At 46.2% G+C, this 27,208-nt stretch overlaps 1 protein-coding gene across 3 annotated transcripts; it reads right to left on the bottom strand.

Annotated features, from left to right (window-relative positions):
• Positions 1-914: 914 nt before the first annotated feature.
• Positions 915-25,810, bottom strand: foxn2a (forkhead box N2a). Of its 3 annotated transcripts, none has more exons than XM_042065744.1 (6): positions 25,620-25,810; positions 12,837-13,432; positions 8,173-8,297; positions 7,684-7,733; positions 6,242-6,310; positions 915-4,864 (listed from the first exon to the last, which is right to left on the bottom strand). In XM_042065744.1, exons 2-6 carry the CDS (start codon positions 13,416-13,418, stop codon positions 4,386-4,388), a joined length of 1,305 nt encoding a protein of 434 aa, XP_041921678.1. In that variant the 5' UTR covers positions 13,419-13,432; positions 25,620-25,810; the 3' UTR covers positions 915-4,385. The 3 variants fall into 3 exon arrangements, with proteins under 3 accessions (XP_041921678.1, XP_041921677.1, XP_041921679.1); XM_042065743.1 differs by lacking the exon at positions 25,620-25,810 and adding an exon at positions 19,390-19,731; XM_042065745.1 differs by lacking the exon at positions 25,620-25,810 and adding an exon at positions 18,008-18,232.
• Positions 25,811-27,208: the final 1,398 nt, after the last annotated feature.

Below are 27,208 nucleotides of genomic sequence, written 5' to 3'. Positions count from 1 at the left end.
TCGCGTGTTTTTGTCAGAGTAGGGCCCCTCTATGACTAATTAGCCGAAAGGGGAAGCCTTTGTTGGGACATGTGATGGGACATCTATCATGGGCGCAGCTGCAGTAGCACACTGCCCACCACAGCAGTGGCCTCACTAACTTCTGTTCCATGTTTGTATTTGCACCATTCAGAAAACAAAATAGGAGTGGCTGGTGCCCAGATTTGACACAAGCCTCGAGTGTGGACATGTCCACACAAAATAACGAGGAGACGGTCGGGTGAGCAGTAGTGCACTGGAGCAGTCTTTTAGAACTAAACCTCAACACCTTACAATGTCTAAGTGGATGTAGTTGATGGTTAGACATACAGGTCAGGATAATAAATCCCAAGATTCCCAACCGTTTTTACAGTCTCTAGAAGTGTCAGTTTTCTCAAAGACTCATTTTACTTTGGCTATTAGAATGAATAGATTGTATTGAATTAATTGAATAGATGAATAGCTTATGCATTATAAACAATTGCTCATTAGACGGCTTGCAGCAAGTGCAAATTTACCTCAATTTAGGAAATTGCTGTAAATGATGTAAAGCCACATATTTCTATTGTAGTAATATTGTATTAATATTCAAGGCTGATATTATTTTTGTTTTGTTTTGTTTTTTGCTGTTGTTGACTCCATCATTCAGTTCCTCACCTGCCTTCTGCCTGACCAATAGCATAAGGGTCCATCCAACCCCTGGACTTTGAAACTCTTGATTAAATTATTTTTTAAAAAGAATATCTGGAATGAAGACCAGCCACTATGACTGCCATGGCTTAAAGATGCCCCCTGGATATCAAATTGTATCCAAATAAAATGAATACACTGTAGCTTTAATGACTTGATTATATAAATATATACACTTTACATGGAAAGACAAAGTAGCAACTCTGTTAAAACAAGAACATTTTTATTCAGTAATACCATATATAATGCAATTGCATATCTTTGGCGAAAATAAACTTTATAAACATTTTATTAACAGAGGTTAGCATACAAAACTCAAGGGTATGTCTGTCTGACAGACATTGGACAACAGACGCAAACTGATACTGGATTGGCAGCTCAAGTTAGTTCAACATGACAAAAACAAGAGGGAGATAAGGTAATGATACTCATAATGGTGAATGGGCATTTGATAAACTCAAAGCATTGTTTTAATTTAATTAAAGCAATTAATGAGTGAGTGAGTGGCAAAGGGTCCTTGCAAATGGGGGTGCTTACATCATCTACAAGAACAGCACTGTCTCAACTCACAAAATACACACCCTAATCTCAATCACTCCATCAAGCAATCATAAAGACTGGCAAGACCAATGTGAAGCCATCTCCACACAGACCCATGTACTATGAATGAACATTATTTATTATTCGTCCTAATCAACTCTGGCTAACAGACTTCTGTGGAAGTTGACAGACTTGCAAACATATGTTTGCAATGTGGCAGCACAAACAAATGAATAGTTGGCAGTTAAACTAGCTTTGACTTAAATAACATCAAATGACAAACAATGGTCAGAAATTAAGCTATAATGAGCTTAATGAGCAAAAACCCAGACGTCATTCTGGAATTAGTCGATTCAGGATGATCAGGTCACATGAATTCATTTGTAAAATGTTGGCAAATAACTGAATAATTAGAAGAAAAAAAGGTTTGAAAACAATAGCTTCTTTAATAATCTAGCACACCTGCTTATTGACACACAGGAGGCCTGGCAGTAATGGTTTCGGTTAGGAAGACCCACCCAAACAGTGCATCTGACAAAACATCATGTAATGACAAGCAAAACCATTGATCTGTGGCAGTATGGCCATTGTGATGCTGAGAGAAAATACAATTTGTCCTGACCAGCATAACTAGGCTTCACTTGCAAATCATTGCCAAGACAAACCTATGCGACAGAACAGGATCTGACAATAATTCAGAAGTCAGAATCTCAATGTAGAGACCATGAACTGAGCAGATCACACCCATCACACTCCATCACTCTAAAGCTCGTCACCAAGTGCACAGTTGTCTTCAGTTTGATCCACAAATCAGAAAGCCTTTGCAGAGAAAATGTACATGGCAGCAAATCAAAATGTTTTGGCAACAATAATGAATTTTAAAAAGGGTCTTTATGGCACAAAATAAACCATGACTACTGGGATTTATTTGACACTATAATGCTTCTCAGTGGGACTTGTGTTGCTGATAGACACTCAGATGGGCTAATTACTTGGCTAATGAGTGACAACACCCTTCTGAAGCCCTGATCCTTGAGAGTCTAAAGTTCCCTCTCACTCTCCACCCCACTTCACTGTGGCACGTGCAATCTACTCTTACTGTACCTATCACTAGATCCACCTTTTTTGCTCTGCCTACAGAACTGTTCCGTTCTTCTTCCCTCACTACACACATTCCTCTCTAACTTTCATCTAATCAAATGTGATCCATTGGCAGTGATCCATCACCTCATCATTATTATTATTATTATTATTATTATTATTAAACAAGCTCCATCCTGACCCAGTGTGATGAGCGGAGAAAGCACAGTGAAACCAAAAATAAACGCGTCGAATATTAAAAAGAGGGAGACAGGAGTCCAGGCTGCCGGCCATGGATCTCTCTCTCTCACACACACACACACACACACACACGTCCCACAACTGAGCTCTAAACACTGTGTGGTGCACATCCCTGGGGTCCCAGAGATGAGGTCCCATTTGGAAACGGGAAAGCAGATGCTCTTGCTCCTCCTCCCAGCTCCCCTCCCAGAGAGGAGCTGTGCACCTGTGTGTGTCGGCCCTCTCCGTCTCTGACACAGCACCACAGCTCTAGCTCTGGGACTGTACTGTACACATGTACACACACACACACACACACACACACACACACACACAGAAGGTTAATTGGTCATACATTTTGAACAAGAGCTACCACGGTTGCCTTTTCTTTTTGCATAGGTTTAACACAGAAAACCAAATTAAGAGGTTTGCCACGAATATCAGTCTCAGTTTGCACATAGAAACAAAATAACTGAGAAGAAACTGTGACAACAGTAACAAGAAGAGAGAGAAAGAGAGAGAAAGAGAGAGAGAGAGAGAGAAAGAGCACAGACAGTGGATTCCCATCCAGAGGGGGCAAGAGGGAGGGGTGAGGGGGGTAAGGATCTTCTCAGCTGGAGCGGGGAGAATTGTCCCTCTCCTCTCCGTTTCCCCTGCTCCCCCAAGTGAGCTCTCCAGGCAGTGGCTGTTCATTGAGTGTCTTTGCCACTTTTTTTATTTTATTTTTATTTCACCCATCAAGTCCATTGAGTAGTTGAGAGCAGAGGCCCCTCTCCATGGATACACTGTGATTGTTGGCAGCCATGAGACGGACCCGTAGCCACCGAAAGGGAGCTGGAGATCCAAAGCAAGAACCAGACAAAACAAAACAGAAACAAAACCGCCACAAAAAGACATTTTTTTTTTCTGACATCAACAGTCCAGGACAGTGACATTCTCAACCCAGACCAGTATCGAGGGTTAAAGGTTTTTTGTGATTATAATTATTGCATCTCATATTGTAGGGGGGATGTAGGGAAGGTGAGGCAGTACACTTCAGACGAAAAAAGAGGTGGTCACTTTTCACTTTTTGTTTGTTTTCTTTTTTTTACATTTTTTTTGTTTTTTCGCTTCTTTAGCGTGGGTAATGGGGAATGAACAGTGGCCAGGAGAAGTTAGCTTTATATAACACAGACATGCACTCATTCTCTGTATAAATAGATTCACGTGGAAGAGGACACCGATTTGAAGAGGAAGCATGCAACATCTTGTAGTCCATCTTTTTCGAGGAAACAAAATGAAACCAAAAGAAAAAAAAAAAGTTAAAAAAAAAAACAAAAAAAAAACACTATCCTTGAACTCTGACACGACGCGAAACCCACTGCAAGGCAGATGGTCTGTGTTGGATAGGCATCAATGTCTTTTACGGTCCCTCACATAAGTCCCCGTATGGCTTTGTTCTCCTGTGGGAATGGTTCTATTGCCTTTGTTGTCATTATGGTCGAGCTAGGTGAGGCTGAGAGTGAGGGACCGTTTTCCATTTTGTCACTTTTTTCTGTTTTTCTTGATTTTTAGTCATGATGGTCCAAAAAAAAAATGGGACAATTCACGGATCAGAGGAGAGGGAAGGATGCACACCAGGACACAAAGTCAAGGGCAATCTGTGGGAGTGTTCACAGGAGCACAGAGTGAGAGTGAGAGAGAGAACTAGAGAAAGAGAGTGAGGGAGGGAGGGTGGGAAGAGGCTGCGTCTTGTAGAGGAGGCCTTAGGCTCTCCTTTTTCCTTTTCCCACAAAAGACGGGCGCCACGCTACACACACGCACACCTTCCACGCGCCTCACTTCCTGCTCAGTTTTTTGCTCCTGGCGGCATGTTTGGAGGTGGCCTCCAGGCAGGTGCGGATGCCGGCCAGGTGCAGCAGGGAGCCGGCCGCCTCCTTGAGCTCCTCGTCCAGCTCGGCTTTGGCCTCGCGCCGCGCCCGCTTGTTGGCCGGCGCCTTCAGCGAGGGCGGCGGAGGCGGAGACGAAGGCTGCCCGTGGGGGCCCCTCCGCTGCTCTGGGCTCTCGGGGTACGTGTCCGGCTCGGCGTCCGAGTCCTCATCGCTGTGGAAGCCCTCGCTCCCGGCGCGGCGGGGCTGCCGGTGGGCACGGCGGCCACCCTCGTCCAGGGAGGAGAGCGAGGAGGAGGAAGAGGAGGATGAGGCGGGAGAGGCGCAGCGCTGCACGGGAACGCTGCTGTAGTTGTGGTCCTGCTTAGGGTCGCTGCTCACCAGCACTGAGTCGGGACGTGACAGGTCCAGTGGACTGTCAGGACCACCTGAGACAGAGGGGTCAAAGAGAAAAGGAGGGAGAGAGGGAGAGAGAGAGAGAGAGAGAGAGAGACAGAGAGAGAGAGAGAGAGAGAGAGAACAAAGAGACAAGGCATCAGCGGTTGATTAGAAATCATCACACAAATGATCCTCAGTCATGAACTCTGTTGGGAACCCTGACATTCCCTCTGAATAAATCCATCATCTGTAACCGAATATGCCAGCCTGGCACCAGCTTCGGCTTCGCAGGGCGATGGTGCCAATCAATATATGCCATCAGCTGCAAGAGCTGTGTGCATGCCTGCTTTTGGCTCAGGATGTGGTCATCAACATGTGGCTCCATAACAGGGAGATTAAGCCTGATGAACACCTATGACTATGAGACCTATTAGCATGTGTCGTGCTTAATGAGGCCACTTGTGACGTGAAGGGGCTTTGACACCAGGACATACAGTTATGCTTAGAGGCATCTGCAGACACAGGCAGGTGTCTATACACTACTCACAAAATGTCAGGGATATTCGGCTTTCGGGTAAAATTTCAGGATGAACCTAAATCCACTATAACCTTTACAAGTGAACTTAATGTGACCTTCTCTAAACTTTTGAATGCGTATGTCCAACAGTTCAATGTTTCAGTACTTTCTGTACTGAAACATTACATTTCACCCAAAAGCCAGATATCCCTAACTTTTTGTGAGTAGTGTACACTACCAGTCAAAAGTTTGGAGACACTTAGAAATTTCCATTCCACTCCATTATAGACAGAATACCAGGCTGAGATCATTTGCATTGTTTTTTAATCAGGGCAGCAGTTTTCAGATTACATTATGTGCTTACATAATTGCAAAAGGGTTCTCGACTGTTGTAGAAAGAAATGGCTGATCTTTAATGCAATATTTACATTGCCCATGATCAGCAACCATTCGTCCAATGTTGCAAAGGCACATTCTGTTTACTAATCTGATATCATTTTAAAAGGCTAACTGAGAAAACATTGGAGAACCCTTTTACAATTATGTAAGCACATAATGTAATCTGAAAACTGCTGCCCTGAGTAAAAAAATTATGCAAATGATGTCAGCTGGTATTCTGTCTATAATGGAGTGGAATGGAAATTTCTAAGTGTCTCCAAACTTTTGACTGGTAGTAAATATAAAAACTCTTTGGCACCACACACACACATACACACAAACAGACAGGGACTCCCCAGTGTATCTGCAGTAACTCTGAAAAAAAAACTTGAGTGGATAAAGGGATGTGAAATGTTTAAAAAAAAAATAAACAAAAAAAACATGGGGCCATGCGTTTAATGCAGGCAAGGAGGTAGCAGAGTGTGAGGTGGCAAAGAGCGAGAGAGAGAGAGGAGAGGATGGCTTCTCTTACATCGGTCAGCATGGTGCCCGGGGGCCGAGTTTAAGAGCATCATGGCAGTGGCAGCATCAATGTCAGACTCTGGAAAAGGAGAGAACATGCATGGCGGTCAGGCTTCTACTCTGTGAGAGAAAAAATGTGTGTGTGTGTGTGTGTGTGTGTGTGTGTGTGTGTTGTCTTGCACATGTGGGAGACTGCGCACGCCTATCTTCTCACTTCAAGAATGTGTGTAAACACACACATATGTATACATTTGCACAGCTTCTTGGGTATGCATGCTTGACATAACTGATGTGTGTGAGTGCTTGTGCGTGTGTGTGTGCAAAGGGGGCAGGTTTTCTGAACTCCCATGCCACACTTCAAGGCACCTGAATTATTCATCGGCAACAAGACAAGAGTGGAGAGCAGAACACCACAGCCTCCGTAGTCAAGGTTACAGCAGAGGGGAGAAAGTAAGGGGGAGAGAGAGAGTGAGAGCGAGAGAGAGAAAAGAAAAAGAAAGAAAGAGAGAGTGAGAGTGACAAAGATGTGTAAGGATGGAGAACGCAACAGCGGGAAACGGAGACAGACAGCATTCCTCCCAGTGCTCTAAATTAAACATTAGCCCTGTACTGAACAAGACCAAAGAGGAACAGTGTCATGTGTATGGTATATGTATATATATGCAGGAACAGCGTCATGTGTATGGTATATGCAGGAACAGAGTCATGTGTATGGTATATATTTGCAGGAACAGCATCATGTGTATGGTATATATATATATGCAGGAACAGTCATGTGTATGGTATATATATGCAGGCGCAGCGTCATGTGTATGGTATATATACATGAGTGGTATGGCTGTGTACAGTGGCAAACATGACCTGCGATGCTGAAACATGAACCCACAGTGAACATACTGTAAGCACATACGACACAGCAAATGTGAACAATCATATGCACAGATCAACATAGCCCAACCCCCCCTCCCCCATCTCCAAACTGAGCGTACTGTTAGAATGTATGTGTGTGTGTGTGTGTGTGTGTGTGTGTGTGTGTGTGTGTGTGTGTGTGTGTGTGTGTGTGTGTGTGTGTGTGCTGCTCGTGACTGTATCGTCAGCTCGGTGTAAATGAGGCCACGTGCATTCGCTTCCAGAACGGGCACAGATGCACGGATCTACATGCTGTGTGTCTTAATTAGCAAACGCAAGCGGGAGCTTCGGCCCAACGCTCCCAAACACCTGAGCTAAGGAGAGAAGAAAAGAGGAGAGGAAAGAGGAGTGGAGATGAGAGAGAAGAGAGAGAAAAGAGAAAAAGAGAAGAGAGAAAAAGAGAGAGGGAGAGAACATTGAGAGGGAGAGGACAAAAAGGAAGAAAAAGAGGAGAGATGGTAGAGGAATGAAAGGACTGAAAGGAGAAGAAGGGAGACAGAGGTGAAGATGAAGGAGAGAAGGAGGGAGGGAGGAGAGACTCACCTTTGAGGGAGCAGCCCTGCAGGAGGAGGTGGCGCGGGGGCGAGGAGGCACTGTCAAAATAACACGCACGCACACACACACACACACATATGCACACACAGAGAGAGAAAGAGACAAAGAGAAAGAGTGAGCACTCGAGGGCAACAGAGGATAAGGATCAAAGCACACCAGCTTTGTTGTCAAGACAGTACCATGACATCTTTGGACCATTCCAGCCTGTTTGAACAAAAAAGTGTGTGTGTGTGTGTGTGTGTGTGTGTGCGTATTTACTCTGTGTGTGACTGTATTTGAAGTCGGTAAATTCATAAAGAAACAGGAATTCACACACATGAAGCTCTCAAGGCATTTATTTTCCAAGGTGTTTAACTAGCAGACCAGACCTTTTCCCTCATTCAAAAAACTAACACCCCGTCACACACGCACCTCTTGGGTTGTTCCTGTGTAAATAGGCATTAATAAGTATTATTGGATTGTGTGCATTTGACTTACCTGGGCGGGGAGGCGGGTGGTGTACAGAAGGCGTGTGCGGTAGGGAAGTGCTGCTTTTTCAAGGCCTGGATCAGGTTGGGCCGGTACTCTGGGTCAACACACCACAGAGAGCCCTTCCCGTTCACCTGAGGGAGCGAGTGTGCACACAGAGAGAGAGGGAGAGAGAGAGGGAGGAAGGGAGAGAGAGCAGACATAAGTATAAGTATATATATACACTCTTTTGATCCTGTGAGGGAAATTTGGTCTCTGCATTTATCCCAATCCGTGAATTAGTGAAACACACTCAGCACACAGTGAACACACAGTGAGGTGAAGCACACACTAATCCCGACGCAGTGAACTGCCTGCTACAACAGCGGGGTTGGGTGCCTTGCTCAAGGGCACTTCAGCCGGGGCTCGAACCGGCAAACCTCCGGTTACAGGTCCGGAGTGCTAACCAGTGGGCCACGGCTGCCCCATGACATGAGCGACACCATTTCCTTTTATAGTATTGCAAAGTATTGAAACTACATAAACATCCAAAATAATACTTTGTGAAAGTGAAGGTATTTTTTAGACAAATGTACATCACATGATTGCTATTTAATGACCTGCATAGATACACATATAGAAGGTGTTGTCAGGCAAACATACACATGTACATGTTTATGGTTTATGTGATGTGCATATCCAAACATAATTGATTCACTTCTACACACAGCATTTTTTCAACACAGAATTCCATTTCCCACCCTGACAAATAAAATCACCAAATCCCAAAAAGCCCTTTAGCGCATGCTCAACCATTCAAACGTCTCTCTCGTCACCCTGGCAGCTCAGTGCTGATGACAGCCGATAATGTCACCCTCTCAACTGCGAGGCAAAGGCATTGGCGGCAGGCTACAGCAAAAAAACCACAATCTTTACCCCCCCCCAAAGGTAGCGTGAATGTACAGGGGGCTCTCCTCTGCGCGCTGGTGGCTGCAGACGCTCAGAGCATACAAATGGAGGAGCACGAGCGGTGTGAACCTTATGGAGGGGGACTGCAGCCGCAGCCAAGTGACTCACCATGTGGTCACCTGAGCGGGCGAGACGTGGGTGAAAATCCAGCCACTGCCTGCATGCCTGCGGCGGATACTTAAAGGTTTGAGCGCCGAAATTAGAGGTGGGTGGTATACCAGGTATGCGTACGTTATAAACAATATGAATTTGAAAATATAAACAATATGAATATGAACAACATGAAGAATGGATTTTGATTATACGTGCAGGCATACCTGTGAATGCTGCAAGAAGATATTTTTGGAATGCAGAAGCAATTATGCTAATAGAAAACCGTGACCTACTACAGTACATGCTTAGCTACCTCTGTGCTGTTAAGAGTGGAGTAACAGCTGTCATGCAGTTGCCATAACTGTGCTTTCCCCATTCAAAGGCATTTATATTGAAATTTCAAGAAAAACAAATGCATCAATATTACTGAATCGATCATGAATGTTCCATGCTTCAAAATGATAGCGTGACATAAATGTTAATGAATAAATGAGCCGAGATGGACAGAGGTCACGCTTTATGTCCTCATCTCGGGATCAAAAGGCTCAGAGACTCATGCTTCTGCTCGATCCACTGTTTAGGCAGAGAAATAGCAGAGGGCTGGACAGCGGCCAAGCCTGCATCGGCTCTCTTGTGCATCTTAGGTGTGTTTCAGACACATGATGTATGACTGTGCTGGAACGGAAGAGAGTGGCCTCTGTTGCAAACGTATGGGGAATATATGCTGAGGCTCAGGAGGAGAAAAGGGCTTTGTGGTTGGAAACTGTGTTTTTTCAGAGGCGTGTGTGTGTGTGTGTGTCTGAGGGAGTGCACAGTGTTCTTATCATTTATCTCTCTGTGCTTTTCCAGTCCTGTCTGCAAGGAGTGGGAGGTTGAGGGAGGGAAACAGAAAGAAAGGGAGGGAGGGAGGGAGAGGGAGGATGAGATGAAGACAGAGAGGGAGGATGGATGGATGAGTGAAAAAGAAGACACATGAAGGGGATGAGACAAGGACCCACGCAAGGGAGATGGACAGAGATGCCACCGAATGAGAAAGGATTAAAGACAACTAGAGAGAGAGAGAGAGAGAGAGAGAGAGAGAGAGAGAGAGAGAGAGAGAGTGAGTGACTGAGAGAGGAATATAACCTTGACTCAGATTACCGGTCGACTCATAAACAGGAAGGAGGAAGCGTTGCCGCGGCAACCAAAACCAGGCAGTGTCATTTGAAACCCACAGCAGTGCTCGCTCGGCAGGCAGACGGATGGGGCTGGCTGGGATGGTGCGGTATAGCACAGCGCACGCCGCCCGCCACACAGTGAGGCTGCTACAGCGCTAGCCACCAACACCTCCTGGGCTGGAAAAAAAGCCGTCCCCCTGGCGGGTCTGTGTGCGGTGTGGTGCGGGCAGCCCCGCTGTGCTTCTTGGTGACTCAGTACCGGGCGCTGTGGCCGGGCCGAGTGCATTCACCAGCTCACAATTGGCCCACAAGCGCTCTGGTTTCAGTTGGTGCCTTCACAAAAAGACCTGCCTCTCTCCAAAAGCCCAGGGGGAGAGGAGAAGCATTGTGCTGCTGTCTGCTGTGCTACCACAAAACTGGTGCTCAAACGCCTTCGATGCTCCGGTCCAATAGCCACACTACTCCCCTGTTTACATGACTAGCCAACCCAGACCACACAGTATCTATCTCCCACCCATCCTACTGTCACTCAAAAGTCCACCGCTAAGCAAATTAATGGAGCCAAGACCCCCCACCCCCCACATTGACTCACTCACTATGATCAGGAATCAATGATCAATATTGATCAGTGAAGTTGGGGGTGATAAGTCACTGTTGTTTAATCACATTTCCAGAAGCTCTGGGCTAAAAAACAACTTGTTGTGTTCTCTGGGACTTTGAGCCATGAACTTTGACTTTGTACTTTACCCATGGAGCAACCTACAAAGTTCTCCCTAATTGTGAGAACTGGGCTGACGCAAAGCCACAGAGGTTAACCGTCTGTGGGTAGCGCTGCACATTCAGCTGGGGGAAGAGTGGGGCTGGTTTGTTTTTATTCTTTGGCCTTTTTAAAGGTTGACTTCACCATCAGCCACCTGCAGTCAACGAGTGTGTGTGCTACTGATCAACTGATCCGCTGCCTTCTCATTATTACAGTGCCAGTGCTGTGTGTGAGCGTGTGTATTTGTTTGTTTTTGTGTCAGTGAGTATGTGCACTGGTCAAATTGCATGGCACATGCAGCTGTCTGACAATTGTCTGCCTCTTGCATTACAACTACAACATTCAACTGTTTTGTGATGTCTGGACAGACAGTGGACAGTATTTTTTCACTTCAGTTTTTTTTTCACATGTTTTTTTCCTACTTGATGAATGATTAACTAGGCTACTCAATGGTGCTACTATATTGCCTGTTGCTTCTCATATAGAAGGAATTTGCAAACATTGATTCCTTTCATGTAAATAAATAGTTGTCGGCCATCCAGAGCAATTAGATATCGATATTAGCACCTTAAAAGTGCATATCTGTCGAGTTGACCCTTAGCCAGCGTGGCTGCTCAGAGAGAGGCTGCTCTTGCACGGTTGTGTTTGTGTTTCCTCTGAGAGCAGGAGGCTGTGCGACCTTGACCAGATTCCAGCCTTATCAGGAGGAGGGCCATTGAGGGGCCTACTGGCACTCACTGCCCCCACACTGGAACACAGTGACTAGTGGCACACACACACACACACATATTCTCTCTCTCACACACACACACACACCTAACAGACAACAAACACAGTATTAACCCTGGCAAACACACCAAGACAAACTGTATAGACACTAGTAAACAAACCACTACCACAGCACTGACATTTGGACACTAGCAAACATATCACAATCGCAGGGTTAATTTATGTAGTGGTGAACCCACCATAACCACACCACAGTACTAACATATGGACACAAACAAACACACCATAGCCACAGTGATAATTTATGTCCAGTGGCGAACACACTATAACCATAAGCGCTAACATATGAACACACATGTACAAAGTAGGGCTGCAACTAGCAATTATTTTCAGTCGGTTAATCTGTCGATTACCTTTTCTTTTCGTGACAGTGTGAAATAGATGCCACAAACTATTCATAGATAGATATTTGCAGCACTACATTCTAGTCATGTGAATGTTTGCATGCTATCCATTACAGGTGCACCAACATAGACCATGATGACCTCTAAAGACCTCAGCAGCAGCATGAGAGAATTCTGTACAGTCATTGCTGTGAGACTGTGTCACTATGTCACGCCCCTCTGCAACACTCAGACCCACTACGCTTACAGCAACAAATGAGTCATTCTCAAAGCAACACCTCTTACAATTCCTCCCAATAAAAAGGTCACCAAAAAAGAATAGGAGAAAAAAGCCTTCCCGTTGCATCGTAAGTGATTAAGTGGTTTAACACAAACCTCATCTACTAGAACACTAAACAAAGTACAGTTTGGCCGGCTATCTCACTGAATAAATATTAAAGGAGGGCTATTGTTTGTGGTATGTGGCAATCAATAGAGGTATTACACTAGGTAGAGTTTTAGAACAGGAATCGGATCACTAACATTCTGCTGTAGATTCTAAAAACATTTCTTTTTCTCTAGAACTCTTTGGCTTCAACTCACCTTCCCAAGATTCTTCTCCACTTTACGGAAGCACTTGTTGAGGGACAGGTTGTGGCGCACCGAGTTCTTCCAGCCAGTGGGGGCGCTGGAGAAATAGGGGAAGTGCTCAAGGATCCAGCCGTAGATGTCCTTGACGGGGAGCGACTTGCTGGGTGACTGCTCGATAGCCATGTAGATGAGCAGCGAGAACGAGAAGGGCGGCTTGGACTTCACCGAGTCCCGCTCCCCGCCCTGGCCTGCCCCTCCCAAGGACGACGAGGACGCCGACGCCAGCGGGCCGAGCGCAGGCTCGCCCTCGATGTCGAAGAGCGGGCTGCCGCCCCCTCCAGGTGCAGCTTCACCACCGGGCCCGCCCAGCGTGAAGTTCTGCAGAAGGTTCTCGTGGAGCCAGTTGAGGTTGGTCAGCTCCTCGTCGGCCGCTGCTTGGTCCAATCGCGTGGCCAGCGGGCTGGACGCGCCGCACTGGGCCTCGGGCAGGGTGCCCGCACCGCCCCACGGGGCCTGCCTCCCCGCACGCTCCTCCGCCACCACCCCAGGGCTCTCGGCTTTCTTATCCGGAGACATCCCGATGATTGGACCCATTAAACCAAGACGGTCTACAGGAGCACAGGAAAGCAAAGAAAAGAATTAATGACAGTGACAACTTGAAGAAATGGGAGCAAACAACTGCACAGCAAGGTATTTTGTTCTTAAGACACTGAAAACATGATTTGCATTGGACTAACTAAGGTAACTGATTAGGGAGCGACACTCCTGTTATGACTTGGTATCAGTGACATCCGATTCTGCCCCCCTGTTCTTTTGCCTCCCCCCCTCCCCCTTCAGCATCTAGGAAGCATCTGATGAAGAGCCTCCTCTCTCCACTCCTCCCTTCTCCCCTCCTTCTGGTGCTCCAGTCTGAAGCAGACGGCTCTCTTTGAGGAGTCCTGCTCGAGTGGCCCGGGATGACTCTCTCGTGCGCTCGTGCGGCCTCTCATCGCCGCCTACCTCGTTTCTCGAGTCTCCGCGCAGCTGCTCGTTAGCCTCTGACGAGCATGAAACGAGCCGCTGTAACTGAGAGGCCGTAACCAAGAGGAGAGGGGTGGGTGGGTGGGTGGGTGAGGTGAGAGATGGAGAGGGGGGGGATGCTTCACATTAATGGAGGGGTTTCCAGAGACAAGCCTCGTGCTCTCCCTTTCTCCGTCTCCACTGTACGAGTAGGAGAGGTCAGCCAGCTGCCTCTGGGTGAGGAAAAGAAAAAGGCCTCCTCAGCACAGAAACCAAAGGATCAGAAGACAGCCAGTGAGAAGATGGGATTTCAAAAACAAATGCAGGCCAGCTGACGCGGTTCCCGTCTAGGTGTGAAATGAATGAGGCTAAATAAGAGGAGTGCTTCACAGTCTGAATGCTGCCGGCAGCCTTGGCTAATTTTAAGCCATTAAGTCATTACAGACAAAAGGGGGGCCCCATTCATAGAGGGGTATTCTGTAGAAAATCACTGGCATTCCTCAGCACTGTACTTCAGAAAAGTCAAAATAATGATGTAGCACTTGAGTTTGCACGAAGCCAACCAAGTCATGCTGTTGCTTGTGTTCTCACATGGCATAAGAAATAAAAAGAATAAGTGAGAGTGACTGAGAAAAAAATGGTGAAATAGGGTAGGAAGAAAGTGATAGAGAGAGATAGAGAGGGGGAGAGATGAATGGATGAATAGAGAGAAATAGAGAGCTGTTGGTCAAATGAACCGGCAGTACAGTGTGATGCCCCTCCTGTCTGCTCACACCAAGCTGTAATCTATGCCCTGCATGTCACCATGACAACCATGCTGTCACTTCAATTAAGGGGGGGAAGCAGAGAGACAGAGAGGGAAAAAAAGCGAGAGAGCGCGAGAGAGAGAGAGCGAACCACAAACAGACACTCAGTGACAGACAGCAGCGAGTGAGCTAAGGGGTCCTCCACCCTGCCCTCATTCTGACTATCAGCATCCACACCTCCCTGAATGCTCACCCAGCCAGCCAAGCGGGCAGGCCACCCCCTCACTGGCACACCCAGCATGGGCACCAGACGTCCCTGTCTGGGCTGGATTTGGGGGAGGGGAGGGGGGGGGGGGGGGCACACATTTTGAACCTCGGAAGGCTTTTTTCACTGGCTTTTCAATGCATAAGTGGGTCATGCTAAGGACGTAACCTACTGCATGCTAGAGGGAACAAGAGGGAGAGGGAAAGAAAAAGACAGACGAGGGACACAGAGAGAAAAAAAAAACGAGAGGGGTGCAGGAAAAAAATGGATGAGACCAAGAGAGAGAGAGAGAGGGGTACACCAGGTCTCCCACCACCGTCTCCTGGTTCCCAGCCAACGTCCCGACTGAGAGTCTTAAACCACTGGAGGGAAAGGCAGAGCTCTGGAGAGGGTCTGCAGCCCTGACTACATACACTCAGGCAGACACTAGATATACTCAGACAGGGAGCAGGAAGGGCCTGAGGCTTCCAGGACGGCTGGCCCCGGGGGATAGAGGGAAGAGTGTCTGCCTTTAAAGGAAGGAGTGCCCATTGAAATCAATGCAATGAGGCCTGAGAGAGGCAGAGGAAGGGTGAGAGAGAGTAAGAGAAAGAGAGAGGGAGCGAGAGATGGTAAGTGCAAGAAGTGAGAGGAGCCATGGAAACAGTATTTTAATAAATAAGTCGTCCTGAGCCTACGATGAATCACAACTCTCAGAAAAAAGGAGCGATCAGACATGTCAGGCGGCAACAGAACTGCCCGATTTCGTTAAAGCGATGCTTCACCAAGAGCTTCCCTCAGACATGGAAGAAAAAAATACTCACACTCTCTCTCACACACACACACACACACACAAGAGAACAACCCACAGTCAATCTCTCTCTACAGGGGTAGACATGGCTGCAGCTTGGCTCCAGCGCAGAGAAAGAGACATCACCCGTCTCCACAGAGCTCCTTCATCAGCAGCGCGTTTCGGTAGAGTGGCGTTTCGGTAGAGTGGCGCGCTCCATGTCAAAATGTGACAACAAATGACTAACTGGTGAGACGCGTGCGTTCAAGTTTACAAGCATGACTAAGTGTCTGACTTTATTAGAGCAGCATATTCTCATCAGGCTGGCAAGAATAGGAGATAGTGAAAGAGTGTCATAGAATCTTAAACTCAACACACATACACAAACACGTGTACCCCCCCCCCCCCCCCCAACACACACGCGCGCGCGCACACACACACACACACACACACACACACACACACACAAATGCACAAATGAGCGATATGAGCGCCGCCTCCCAGTGTATCCAACAGCTGCTAAGCAACCAGCGCGGGGTATATTAATCCCGATTAGCGACATAAAACCCCCCTCACCTTGGCTCATCCACACAGGCCCTGACATATTAACACGTGTCGAGCCAGGGGTAGAACAGAGCTTTCTGCCCATTTAAAACACACACACACACACACACACACACACACACACCTTCTTGGCATTTGAATAGGCACGAGATGAAGAGGGGTGGGAGAGACGGAGCCGCCACCCGGGCCGTCTGCGAAGCGGCAAAGTGCTTTTTACGCGATTACCGCCAGTCAATTATCAGCTTTGTTATGATTATCGTCATTATCATCGCTCTTATCAAAAGGCATCAAAGTGGGTGCCGCCGCCACCCGACAGGCACACCATAATGGGCCACTTGTGACAGAGAGCAAAAGAGTGGTAGTGGGGGTTTGGGTAGGGGAGAGCAGTGAGCTGATGAAGGAGACGAGGAGCGTCTCTGTCTGTTGAGAGCCTGGGAACGAACACACACACACACACACACACACACACACACGGCTGCATCTGGCACCCCTTGCTTGCGTGTGGGAAAACAAAGAACTGGGGAAATGAAATGACGACCCTTTTTAGCTCGGCTCCTCTTCAGCAACAGGTTCAAGCGCATGTGACAAAAAACAACAATGTGCCCACATGCTTTAATTGTCTCATTTAAGACATTAGAACTCATTACTGGGTGGTCAATTAATCAGTGACAGGATCTACTTATGAGCTGAGCCATCATATCCAATAACACACACAGAGAGAAATTCACAATGAGAGATAGAGGCAGACCGACAGATAAAAAGAGCGTGTGAGAGAAAGAGTGACAGTCAGTGTGAGAGTGAGAGAGGACAATAGTGAGGAAAGAAAGACAGAGAGACAATGACAGATACAGACAGAGAGATGAGACAGGAACTGACAGACTGAAAATAAAAGTGGTGGAAAAGTAACCTCTGACACAACATCCAGGAGACTACAGGAAGAAAAAGCATGTATAATATAGTCAGAGAGAGAGAGAGAGAGAGAGAGAGAGAGAGAGAGAGAGAGAGAGAGAGAGGATAGAGGGAGAGAGAGAGAGAGAGAGAGGAGATAAAGAGAGAGAGAGGAGATAAAGAGAGAGAGGAGATAAAGAGATAGAGAGAGAGCGGAGATGAGGAGATAAAGAGAGAGAGAGAGAGAGAGAGAGAGAGAGGAGATAAAGAGATAGAGAGAGAGAGGAGATAAAGAGAGAGCAGAGATGAGGAGATAGAGAGAGAGAGAGAGAGACACAGACAGAGACATGCAGACAACGCACAGCGCAGCCTACAGAAAGTTATCCAACCCTCACAAGGTTATCATAACAGGGGCGTTGGACTGGATGCGCGGCGACCCCGGCTCCCCACAGAGCGGGTGTGATTCCAGTCTGCTGCAGAGAGAGCAGATAATGGAGTGAGATCAATACTGTCTAGAAGTGCTGAGGCTAGCGATACGCAGCGTAGCTCGTCCGCCCCAACAGCAGCCCTGACCTAACACAATACACAAGGACAGAGAGAGACAGTGACAGAGAGGGGGAGAGAGAGAGAGAAAGAGAGAGAGAGAGAGAGAGAGAGAGAAAGCGAAGGAACGCGCCAGGACTACGCTAACGGAACAAAACCGCTAAACTTTAAAAACTTTGAACAAGTTTAACAAGTTTAAATAACACTCACTTTTGGAAACGGTAACCACACTTTTTAGTCATAACCCTTACGCACACACGCGGAAATTCACAAGATAAACACACCAAGTGAGCTGAAGTGACGTCTTGCTCTGCAACGACATGCCTTTCTCCCCAATCAACACAGACTGCCTAAAAAAATTAAAAAAAAACACTCCCCCTGCAACAGAGAAACAATGACTACTACTCACATTCCAGTGTGATATCTTTATCATCTCAGCAGTGGACTACGCAGGCTTTGTGTCTGGAGCTGTTTAACTTTGGCCCAGATCAACAGGGTGGTGTGTGGTGGTTTCACGTTGACCCGCAAGGTCAGATTCTGCGTGCTCTTCTCCTCTCGACTGGTTATGTAAACGTCACACCGAGGAGGCTCAGATACGCACTCATGGGTCGCCTGATACTGACACGAAGAGAAGGTTACTCCCCATCCTACCCCCACCCCCCATGTCACAGTTAGGGACTGAATATAGCAACCACCCAACTACCACCCCAACCCACGCATACAAACCACCACCCCAAGGCCAAACTTGTGCGTGTTCAACCCTAGATAAACAAGCCTGGTGATTTCGAAGAACTCCAGTGCAGGCCTGCTGCTGAGGCACCCAGCGCTGTGTGTCAGCTGGGTCTATGCACCGGATGAGGACTGCAGGTGGTCATGTGACTCACCAGGAGGGCCACCACAAACCCCCCCACCCACCCCCATCCCCATAAACACACACGCACACCGCCACCACCACATGCTAAATGGGACAACTGGGGGCTCTGATCAACAACACCAAACACATGGACAGAAAGGTCGAGCGACAGTCTGTGACAAAACTATTTGGAGCCTCATTATTCATGACACCAGACACATAATCAACAGAGAGCCTTTGCTTTTTTCCTCACCCCTCACATTTATCTAATGGCAGCCTCTTGACTTAGCCGGCACTAAAATAGCCCTCCTGCTTGCATTGAGGAATGGGCCTTCTCTGCATCTGCAGCATGGGTAGAACAGGCCAGCCAGCAAGCTGACATGACATTCAGGCCCAGTACGCTCCCCCTTCGCTCAGCCCAGATAAAGAAAAAAAAGAAAAAAAAGAGCTGTTGTTTTAATTTTTATCTCACTGCACAATATGGTGGTGAGGGTGTTCCAGAGAGGCTGAAAAACAAGAGGAAACGTCAACCATATCTTTGAGGAAGTTCAATACACCCCCCCCCGTGAGTGTTTGTTTTGTCTTCCACCCCCCCCCCCCCCCTTTCAAACAAGTAAACCTCCCCTCTAAGCACCTCATGGAGACTGACCGAGCGTGTTGGCCTGCGTACTGATCCAGGGGAGGACCTGCCCCCTCAAACAGGGCTCCATTTACTCTGAGGGGGGGATTTTCTGGTAATTCTTCCTAAAAGCACTACAGCTTCTCTCTGGACGAGTCCACTGGCCGCATTCCAGACTCGGCTAATACATGGGGCAACAACGAATGGACTCTGAAACGCTCACACAAGTCCCACTTAGCCATAGACCCTGCAATTTACTCCTGAAAAGAGAACAAATGCAATCCAAATACTTCTATGTCACTTAAACGTGATACGTTACCACACACAACATGTTTATGCATCCTGAGAGATGATGAAAGTCATCTTGGAGCGAGATCACAGCTGAGAATAGAGGGTTCCAGGCACTGAGGTCAGGAATGTGGAGAGATTCAGGCGGGCTGCGTGCCTCGGAGCGGTGTGCTTCTGGGACACAAGCAGCTCTCCAGCAGAGGCAGAACGGGTGCCGCTTACACACACAGCAAGAGCACTGAAAAGCTGTCAACACACACATGGCGCGCGCACGCGCCTGTACGCACACACTAGAAGAAGCTGTGCTCAACACACGTACACATGTGAAGAGAAGGTTAAAAAAGTAGGTCCTCTGAGCTGTGAAACCACCAACTTTCCCCCACTGTGGAGCACGCCCCGAGCCTAGTAATCAGAGTGTGACACACCGACGACGCACCTGCTCGATCCTCCCCGCTCTCATCTTCTGACTAAAACATGTGTCACACAGGCAAGTGTTGCATCCTGCTATGCCCCAAACTGATGCATTTTAATATTAGAGGGATTCCGATAACATATAGACCCTTTCAACAATAAAAACAAAAACAATGCTTGAACGTTCTATTTGGGCCCCAATCTACTTCCTCTGCATTAAGATAACATATGGAATGTTAAAAAGGAAGCCTTGTGGGGCCAACTATGATGCTGATAATGGAACTCTTGAAAGGGTCCATAGTCCCAGCGGCCTCTCCTTTTAGAGCTCAGGATTTAGGGATTAAGGGCAGAATTCAATACAGGCGCAGTACGTCTCAAAACATGTCGCTGAAAAACAACAGCCTTTCGAATCCCATCAAAGTTGTTTAACCGACTGCCTCGGAGTCAGCTGTGGCCAAGCACGAGATGCGTGTGTGAGTGTGATGTTTTCATTTCTGAAAATGCCACTGTCTGAATGGCTTCCAATCTGATTCTTTCAGTTTCCTCCAGTCTTTCTATTCAAATAAAGATAAATTAAATTGAACAAACCTTCCACAATATATATATATAATATAATATAACATTATACACTATAACTAAAAGATTGAGTCTGCTCAGCAAAACTATCCAATATCTTTTCTTATTTTATGAAAAAATATAATATCTGTGGTAGCATGTTTACCCCAAAGCCACACCTGAGTTTGTCTATTGGACCTCAAACAGAATACCTACGTAACTGCACAACTGAAGTCAACAGGATGAAAAAAATGTGGCAATTGAACAAATTGCTTGTTTTAGTAGTTGATTGTTGTCCATCACATCTTCCCCCTGGTGGTTACATCTAATTTTCTGTGGGATGTGGGGGGGGGGGGGGGGGGGGGATCTCCACCACCACCATATCCCGACCATTCCCCTCCTGACCTGCATCACCCACGCTAGGCAAGTGAGGCAGTCCGCTGTCACACTGCCATCTCAATTAAACAAGGCCCGTTCACTCGGCCAAGCGCGGTCCAAACAAAGAGCCATTGTTGCCTGTGACATAAGGCGCAGTCTAGGTCCTCTCCCTCGCGCTTTCTCCCTCTCTTTCAATCAAGCCAACGGTCACATTAGCATTGCTTACAATGGGAGAGAGTGAGAGCGCTGGCTGCTAGCACACATCTTAAATCCTCTCGGCCATGCTCAGACAGGGGGACGGATGCGCACAGAAAAGGGAGGGAAACTGAGGGAGAAGGGATGGGAGGGGTCCAGGGCAGAGTTGTGACAGGCTGCAAGAGGCTCAATGCACAGGGACTGTGACCAATTCGGAGATGCAAAACACACACTATGAAGTCGCCTCACGGGCGCCACCAAACAAGCTGACCCTCCTCGCGCTCGCCATACAAACGACCCATGTGACTGGGAAAAACACTGATAAACTAAACACAGACAAGCGCAAGCACACAAGCACACAAGCACACACACACACACACACACACAGACACACACACACACACACACCAAAGACCACTCAGAGGAAAACAAACTGCCCCCATAATCAATGAGGAATCGCTAACGCAGTGAACTTTCACTGTGATGATGAAGAGCAATTTTTAACAAAAAAATATCAGATCCAAAATGACATGTGCTCTTTAGCAGGAAGCAGGGTGAGGTTTTGGGGGGGGGGGGCTAGAGCAGTGCAAAATTTGCAACCCAAATTCAGAGCACAGCCACCTATATTGAATTACAGCACGCTGATGTCACGTAACCAAGACAACTAAAGCGTTGCAAGCTCATGGGGATGTCCCTCCCCCTGGTCCGTTGGCTCTGGGCAAAAAAATATATAATGGGGATGAGGGGAGGGGTGCGGGCTAGACGATGAAAAATGTGTGCAGCTGCAGTCATTAAGAGCAGTCACCTCGCAACAAAGGCCAGATAATATCAGCAGATGAGCGCTGGGGCCTTGATGGAGGCTGAACAGAGGCTGCAGTTTAGGCTCAGAGTGGTCACCAGAGAAACCTGACATGGACGTCAGGAGACACCGCTTGCACTACGCCCACCCCTATCTTGAACACACAGTAGACGAGTAACCACTGTGGTTCTTCAAATAAAGCACCACAACTATTTTCTAAAAAATAATTTCTTCATTTTTTCCACTTTCTTTATAAAAAACGATCCAATTTTCCCCCAATAACATGGTAGAGACAGGTTTCTTTGTTCAAATTATGCAGTGGCACCTCAGTGATGAAAACAGACTTCAAAAGAACGATCCCCAATCCAGTGGCTCGACTGTCTGTCAAAACCTAGACACAGGTGCGTCTGCAGAAATGTGCTGGCTTTGTTGCATCCCTCCACAAACACTTCTCAGATTAACAGATTTTTTAAAATGTGGGAACAAATAAACAAAAACAGGTAGCCATACAGCATAGGTTATGCAAATTAAACTACAACAACAAAACATGTTTCTCATGAGGTAAACAATAGTCTTCCCGTCAAAACATTTTGTCACGTAAAGACATAAATGACAACCCATCGTCAGAAATTCAATAAAGGTCAAAATAATGTTTCCATTCTTTCTCCTGAAAGGAGACATTCATCTATGCATCCATAGGTAAACAAGGTATAGCCTGAGAACATTACATCTTGGGGCAATGTGACGACTGACTGAGGCAGGAGGAAAAAATCTCTCTCCAAGATTTCCCGTTAACTAAATCAAGCAAAGAGGGGTTAGAGAGGTCAGTGCTGCCACTTCACCTGGAGTGAAACGGGAGGCTTTTCTCCCTCCTCCTGCAGGCTCATCTCATTTTTCAATGCCAACAACACAAAAAGGGCTGCAAACCAGCAGCCTCCCCCAGCAGTACCAGTCACTAACTCCCCCCCCAAAAAATCACTCCACATTCTGACCAGTGGACACTTCCCCATGCTGCCCCAAAGTGCTAATTGCTTTTAAAGGGCACTGATCCTCCCCACTGCTTTGAAAGGGGACAGAATGAAGAGAGGCCTTGCAATCTCGAGTCACTGAGTGGCCAGGTTCTCAAGCAAGTAGCTTTCCCAACCAACCACTTCAGCGAGAGAGAGAGAGAGGCTAAGCAGGCATGCTGTAGCGACCTTCAAATGATGAGGTGGTCTTTCAAGGGTGCACTGAGGCACCCAGATGTGGATGGCCACAGGCTTTCGACCTGCGGGTCTTGCAACCAACCCCCTTAACTCAACCACCCCCCATTCCAGAAATTGCACGACTCACCATATTGCATGTGAGGCAAAAGCCTAGTGCAATTAACGCTCCTATGCTGGTTACCCAATTAACCTTGCTCTCTCAAGCTCTGGTGGAAGTGACCCCTTTTGCTTATGACAGCTTTTTTCCCCGTCTTCAGATGTTGTAAAGGTCTAAAGGTCTGTGGCAATGAAAAGCGTGTGGCTGTAAACAATGTTTTGCAGGGGGCAATTCCCATGACTCAACCCCTGATAAGGGTGAATCTTGAGTTAAGGAATGATCTCAAATAATTACCCCGACGGCATCATAGCATTTGCATGTGAATATAATATGTGCATCAGTGCATGCGTGCACGTGCACACTCTCGTACACACATACACACACAGAAAGCCCAGCAGATGGTTTGAAGACTTCACACAACACACAAACACAGGGACTGCCCAGGGCCTGAATTTCTGGCAGTAAAAAGGACGACAGGTTGATCATTTGGGTTTCTCCTCTTTTATCTTTGCTCTCCTCTGTTTGCCGTTTATCTGGAGCAGAGTTGTCAGCAAACAACATCTGTTGAATGAAACAGGATAACTGGGGCCATCTCTTCTGCCATTAGCCTCACCCCCATCCTGCTCCACCTCTGTCAAACCAACTAGACAACGGAATGACAAAGAGGCAGTTTCATTCAAACGTTGCTTAGTATCTAGGGCAATCCTGTAAATCCATTCCATAAGGACTAGCCTACTATTTCCTCTGTTTCCCCCAGTGAACCCAGCCATTAACCTTTTGGACTTTCATACATTCATACATCAGTTATATCAGAAAACCTTTCAGGGTTGGCAGTGGTTGGGGTGGGAGTGGTGAATTAAACTTAACTGAACAAACACACAGTGGCAATGATACAAAAAAGAAGAAACTAATTGTAATATTGCGGTGTTATGATGACGTGTCATACACCTAAATTCCACATATTAACATTGTAATCATTGACATTTCTCAAATGCATTCTGTATGGTAATTAATAGTAACTGACAAAACAGGATGCCAATGTCTTAACAGATTTCATAACAGATAGAACTGGGGCCTACTGATCAAGTAGTTCTATGGCCAGTTAGCTCTAAATCTGTGGCGATTGCATTGGTAACTTTAGCGAAAACCTGCGTTAGATCGATGCCTTTCTGTGCGTTAGTTGAAAGTTATCAGAGTGACAGATTGCTTCAGGTCAAGGGTCATCTGCCTAAACCAGGGAGGGAAAAATCAGCTGCTACAGTGACTGCAATGACTTAGTTGAGAGATACAGAGCATTCTCTTCATCAAGAATGTTTAAAAAAAACTACCACCATTATAGACAGTTTCAACCTGCATTAAATTAAATGCTTCGAAAATAACAACTAATCATAAATTAAGTTAATTCATAAATGATGAGCAGGGTTCGCTAGACCTAGTGCATGCAAGCCTGAGTTTAGATGTCGATAAACTGTGTAGCCTACAACACAGGCACTCCATGAAAATTAGGTAGCGCATCAAATTGGTACTTTTTTGGAAGCGAACCAAAATCCCTGACATTTTCTTTTGAGAAACTACTCCAAACACTTGATTTTCTCTAAGGAGAAAGAACCATACTTTAAAATCACCATAGCAAGGGCATCGTCAAAGTTGTTATGACCGAATGCCGTGGTTAACAACAACACGTCCACAACAGCCACATCATACGAACAAATCAGTCATATAAATTCGCATTTCTACCCGACCACATAGGCTACTAGCTATAAAGTTGCCCCAGTTTGGCTCCAGTGATCAGCTGAGCTGGTTACATTGTCAGTTTTATAACACCAGATGCACCACACATCTGTCGGGCTTGGATTAGACGAGAAGACATTTCAAACAGTTAGACAGGCGCTATACAAGATGAACAATTTGAAAGACGACATAAAGTCCAAGTATGCAAGTTGCGGTTGGATGTTCCATATTTTATATATGTATATGTCCATTACTTGATAAGCCTTGATATATGGGTGTGCAGGACCAATGATTATAGAAAAGCCTAACGTTATTTATTTCACTTGAAACAGTTTTACAGCACGCTGCGCTTGGCGAGCCAGTTACGCGTTGGGTAGGTAGGATATGCTAAAAAATCTGAAACACGAAATGTGGTGAAGCAGTAACATTACTGTCTGTTCCAAGTGCAAAGAATAACGTATGCCACACGAACACTCAAATGAGTCAACGCTTTCGTGCTTTCCGCCACCACTACTGACCACAAAAGAAGTTTTCCTTCGCTAGCAGCACCACAGCTAACTAGCTACGACCGACGAACCACATGGACACTTCGGGAAAGTGGTTTATTTTCACTTGTTTGTTATTCAAACGTTAAACAATGGATACTCAACTACATTGCCTATGTGTTACTATAGATAAATCTTTAAATGTAACCCCAGGTCACTGTCTTGAATAAAAGAAATGTAGGAAATGTCCGTCCGGGCTACCATGCTTGCTACAACGACAGAACTGGTTGCGTTATTATGAGTCACTTTTCCCCTTAGCACTAACAGTTATCGTACAACTAAAATAAATTGTGTTTGGTTTACCGACTTCAAAACTCTATTAAAAACAATGGTTTATGTACTTACATTCATACACGCTGTCCCTGTGAAGCAATGTAATTCAGGTTGTGTACTTAGTGTGCTCTCGTTTAGATGCCTGTCTGCTTGGACTGAATCAGAGAGCAGCAGCTGCTTCCTCCATCCGCGCGGCGAACAGATCACGCCGCTCGAGCCGCACGGCAACGCTACCAAACCCTGCGCCGTCGCCAAGGCAACAGACCTACTTCAGCCAATCAAACCCCCTCCCTTCTGACATCCCCCTGGCAACTGCCGCAGCACAGCACAACTACTGGTGAAATGTTCACTGCACGCCATTACGGCTCAATTATACATTTCTCCCGTGATAGTGTTTCAGTTGTTTTAGAAATGTAAAATAACAATTCATTAAGCAAATGTGGATTGCCCTATGCATTGCAAATGCATTAAAGTGGAGGCGATGATAGACTGAATAGTATGTCTGCATTGGCTAATTTGGGATTTAGCCAGATAAAATAATGTAATAAGCAATATCAGATTGATGACAATCACTGGGTTTTTGTTCCACGTTTGCTGGGGAATCCATTTAGGGTAACCACAGCCAAGGCCTACGTGTGACGTCAAACGCGTTTAATCCAAGCATTTCCATTTCTCCCTTATGTAATCTTACTGCTGAAAATGGGTAAACCCAGTTTTGAAGCCTTATGTCAGACCCCCTGGACTCACTGTCTTTCGAAACAAAGCCATTGATGAGTAAAAGGAAAACAAATACTATTTTAAAGCAAAATAAGAAAGAAAGAAATAGTAAACACGCACAAAAAATCTTCCATTGTTGTCATTATTGACTGAGGCAGATATCTTTCTATTTTACACATTCTTGCGTATGTTGGCCTTACTGGTGTGGAGCATCTGTGATTTCACACTAAACTGTCACTTCAACAGCAGAGTGATATGTGACTCTGTAGCCTACATAGCTTACCCAGCTGTCCAGTGGAGTCAAAAACCTCACAGCCTATAGTAATCCAACATAATTTACCTCCTGATTTCTCCTCATTTTTTCTGAATGATCTAATTTTTGAAGTTTTCACCCATTCTCTTAAAGTCAGCAGCAAATTAAATGCCATGACATTTAGCCTAGGCTGGCACTTTGTTGTGTGTTTCTCAGTTTGCACACACCCTGTTTTACCAGAAGTTACATTTTGTTGTTGAACAGGTTAAACAGGGTCTGGACAGTGCCTAAGCAGAGATGACTTCAGTAAATGAAGCTTAGAAGAATTTCTCAGGAGGCCTGCAGGTGCTTTTGTTTGCACATACCAGTATGTGTGACATCTTATGTGTCCAGGTTTAGGCCATGTCTGTATGTAATGTAAAATCTCACTAAGATCTATTTGTGTGTGAATGCTTGTCAATAGGAACATGTGTCTATACTTGTGATAAATGTATTGATATTTGATGTAATTAATAAAAAATAAAAAAAACCTTGCTCCATGGCATTTATCTCTTCTGTTCAATTTGCTTAATGCCTCCACAATGTTATTGCGGTACCTGGCAAGATAGCACCATACTGTGTAGGGCACTTCCATTGTCACTCTCCGGATCATTCCATCAGAGAGATGAAACTGCAGCGCCAGCAGATAAGG

This window comes from Alosa sapidissima, chromosome 16, assembly GCF_018492685.1.
Source record: "Alosa sapidissima isolate fAloSap1 chromosome 16, fAloSap1.pri, whole genome shotgun sequence".
Classification (NCBI taxonomy): Eukaryota; Metazoa; Chordata; class Actinopteri; order Clupeiformes; family Clupeidae; genus Alosa; species Alosa sapidissima.
The sequence above is the reverse complement of the archived record's forward strand: the minus strand, read 5'-3'. Positions and strand labels throughout refer to the sequence as shown.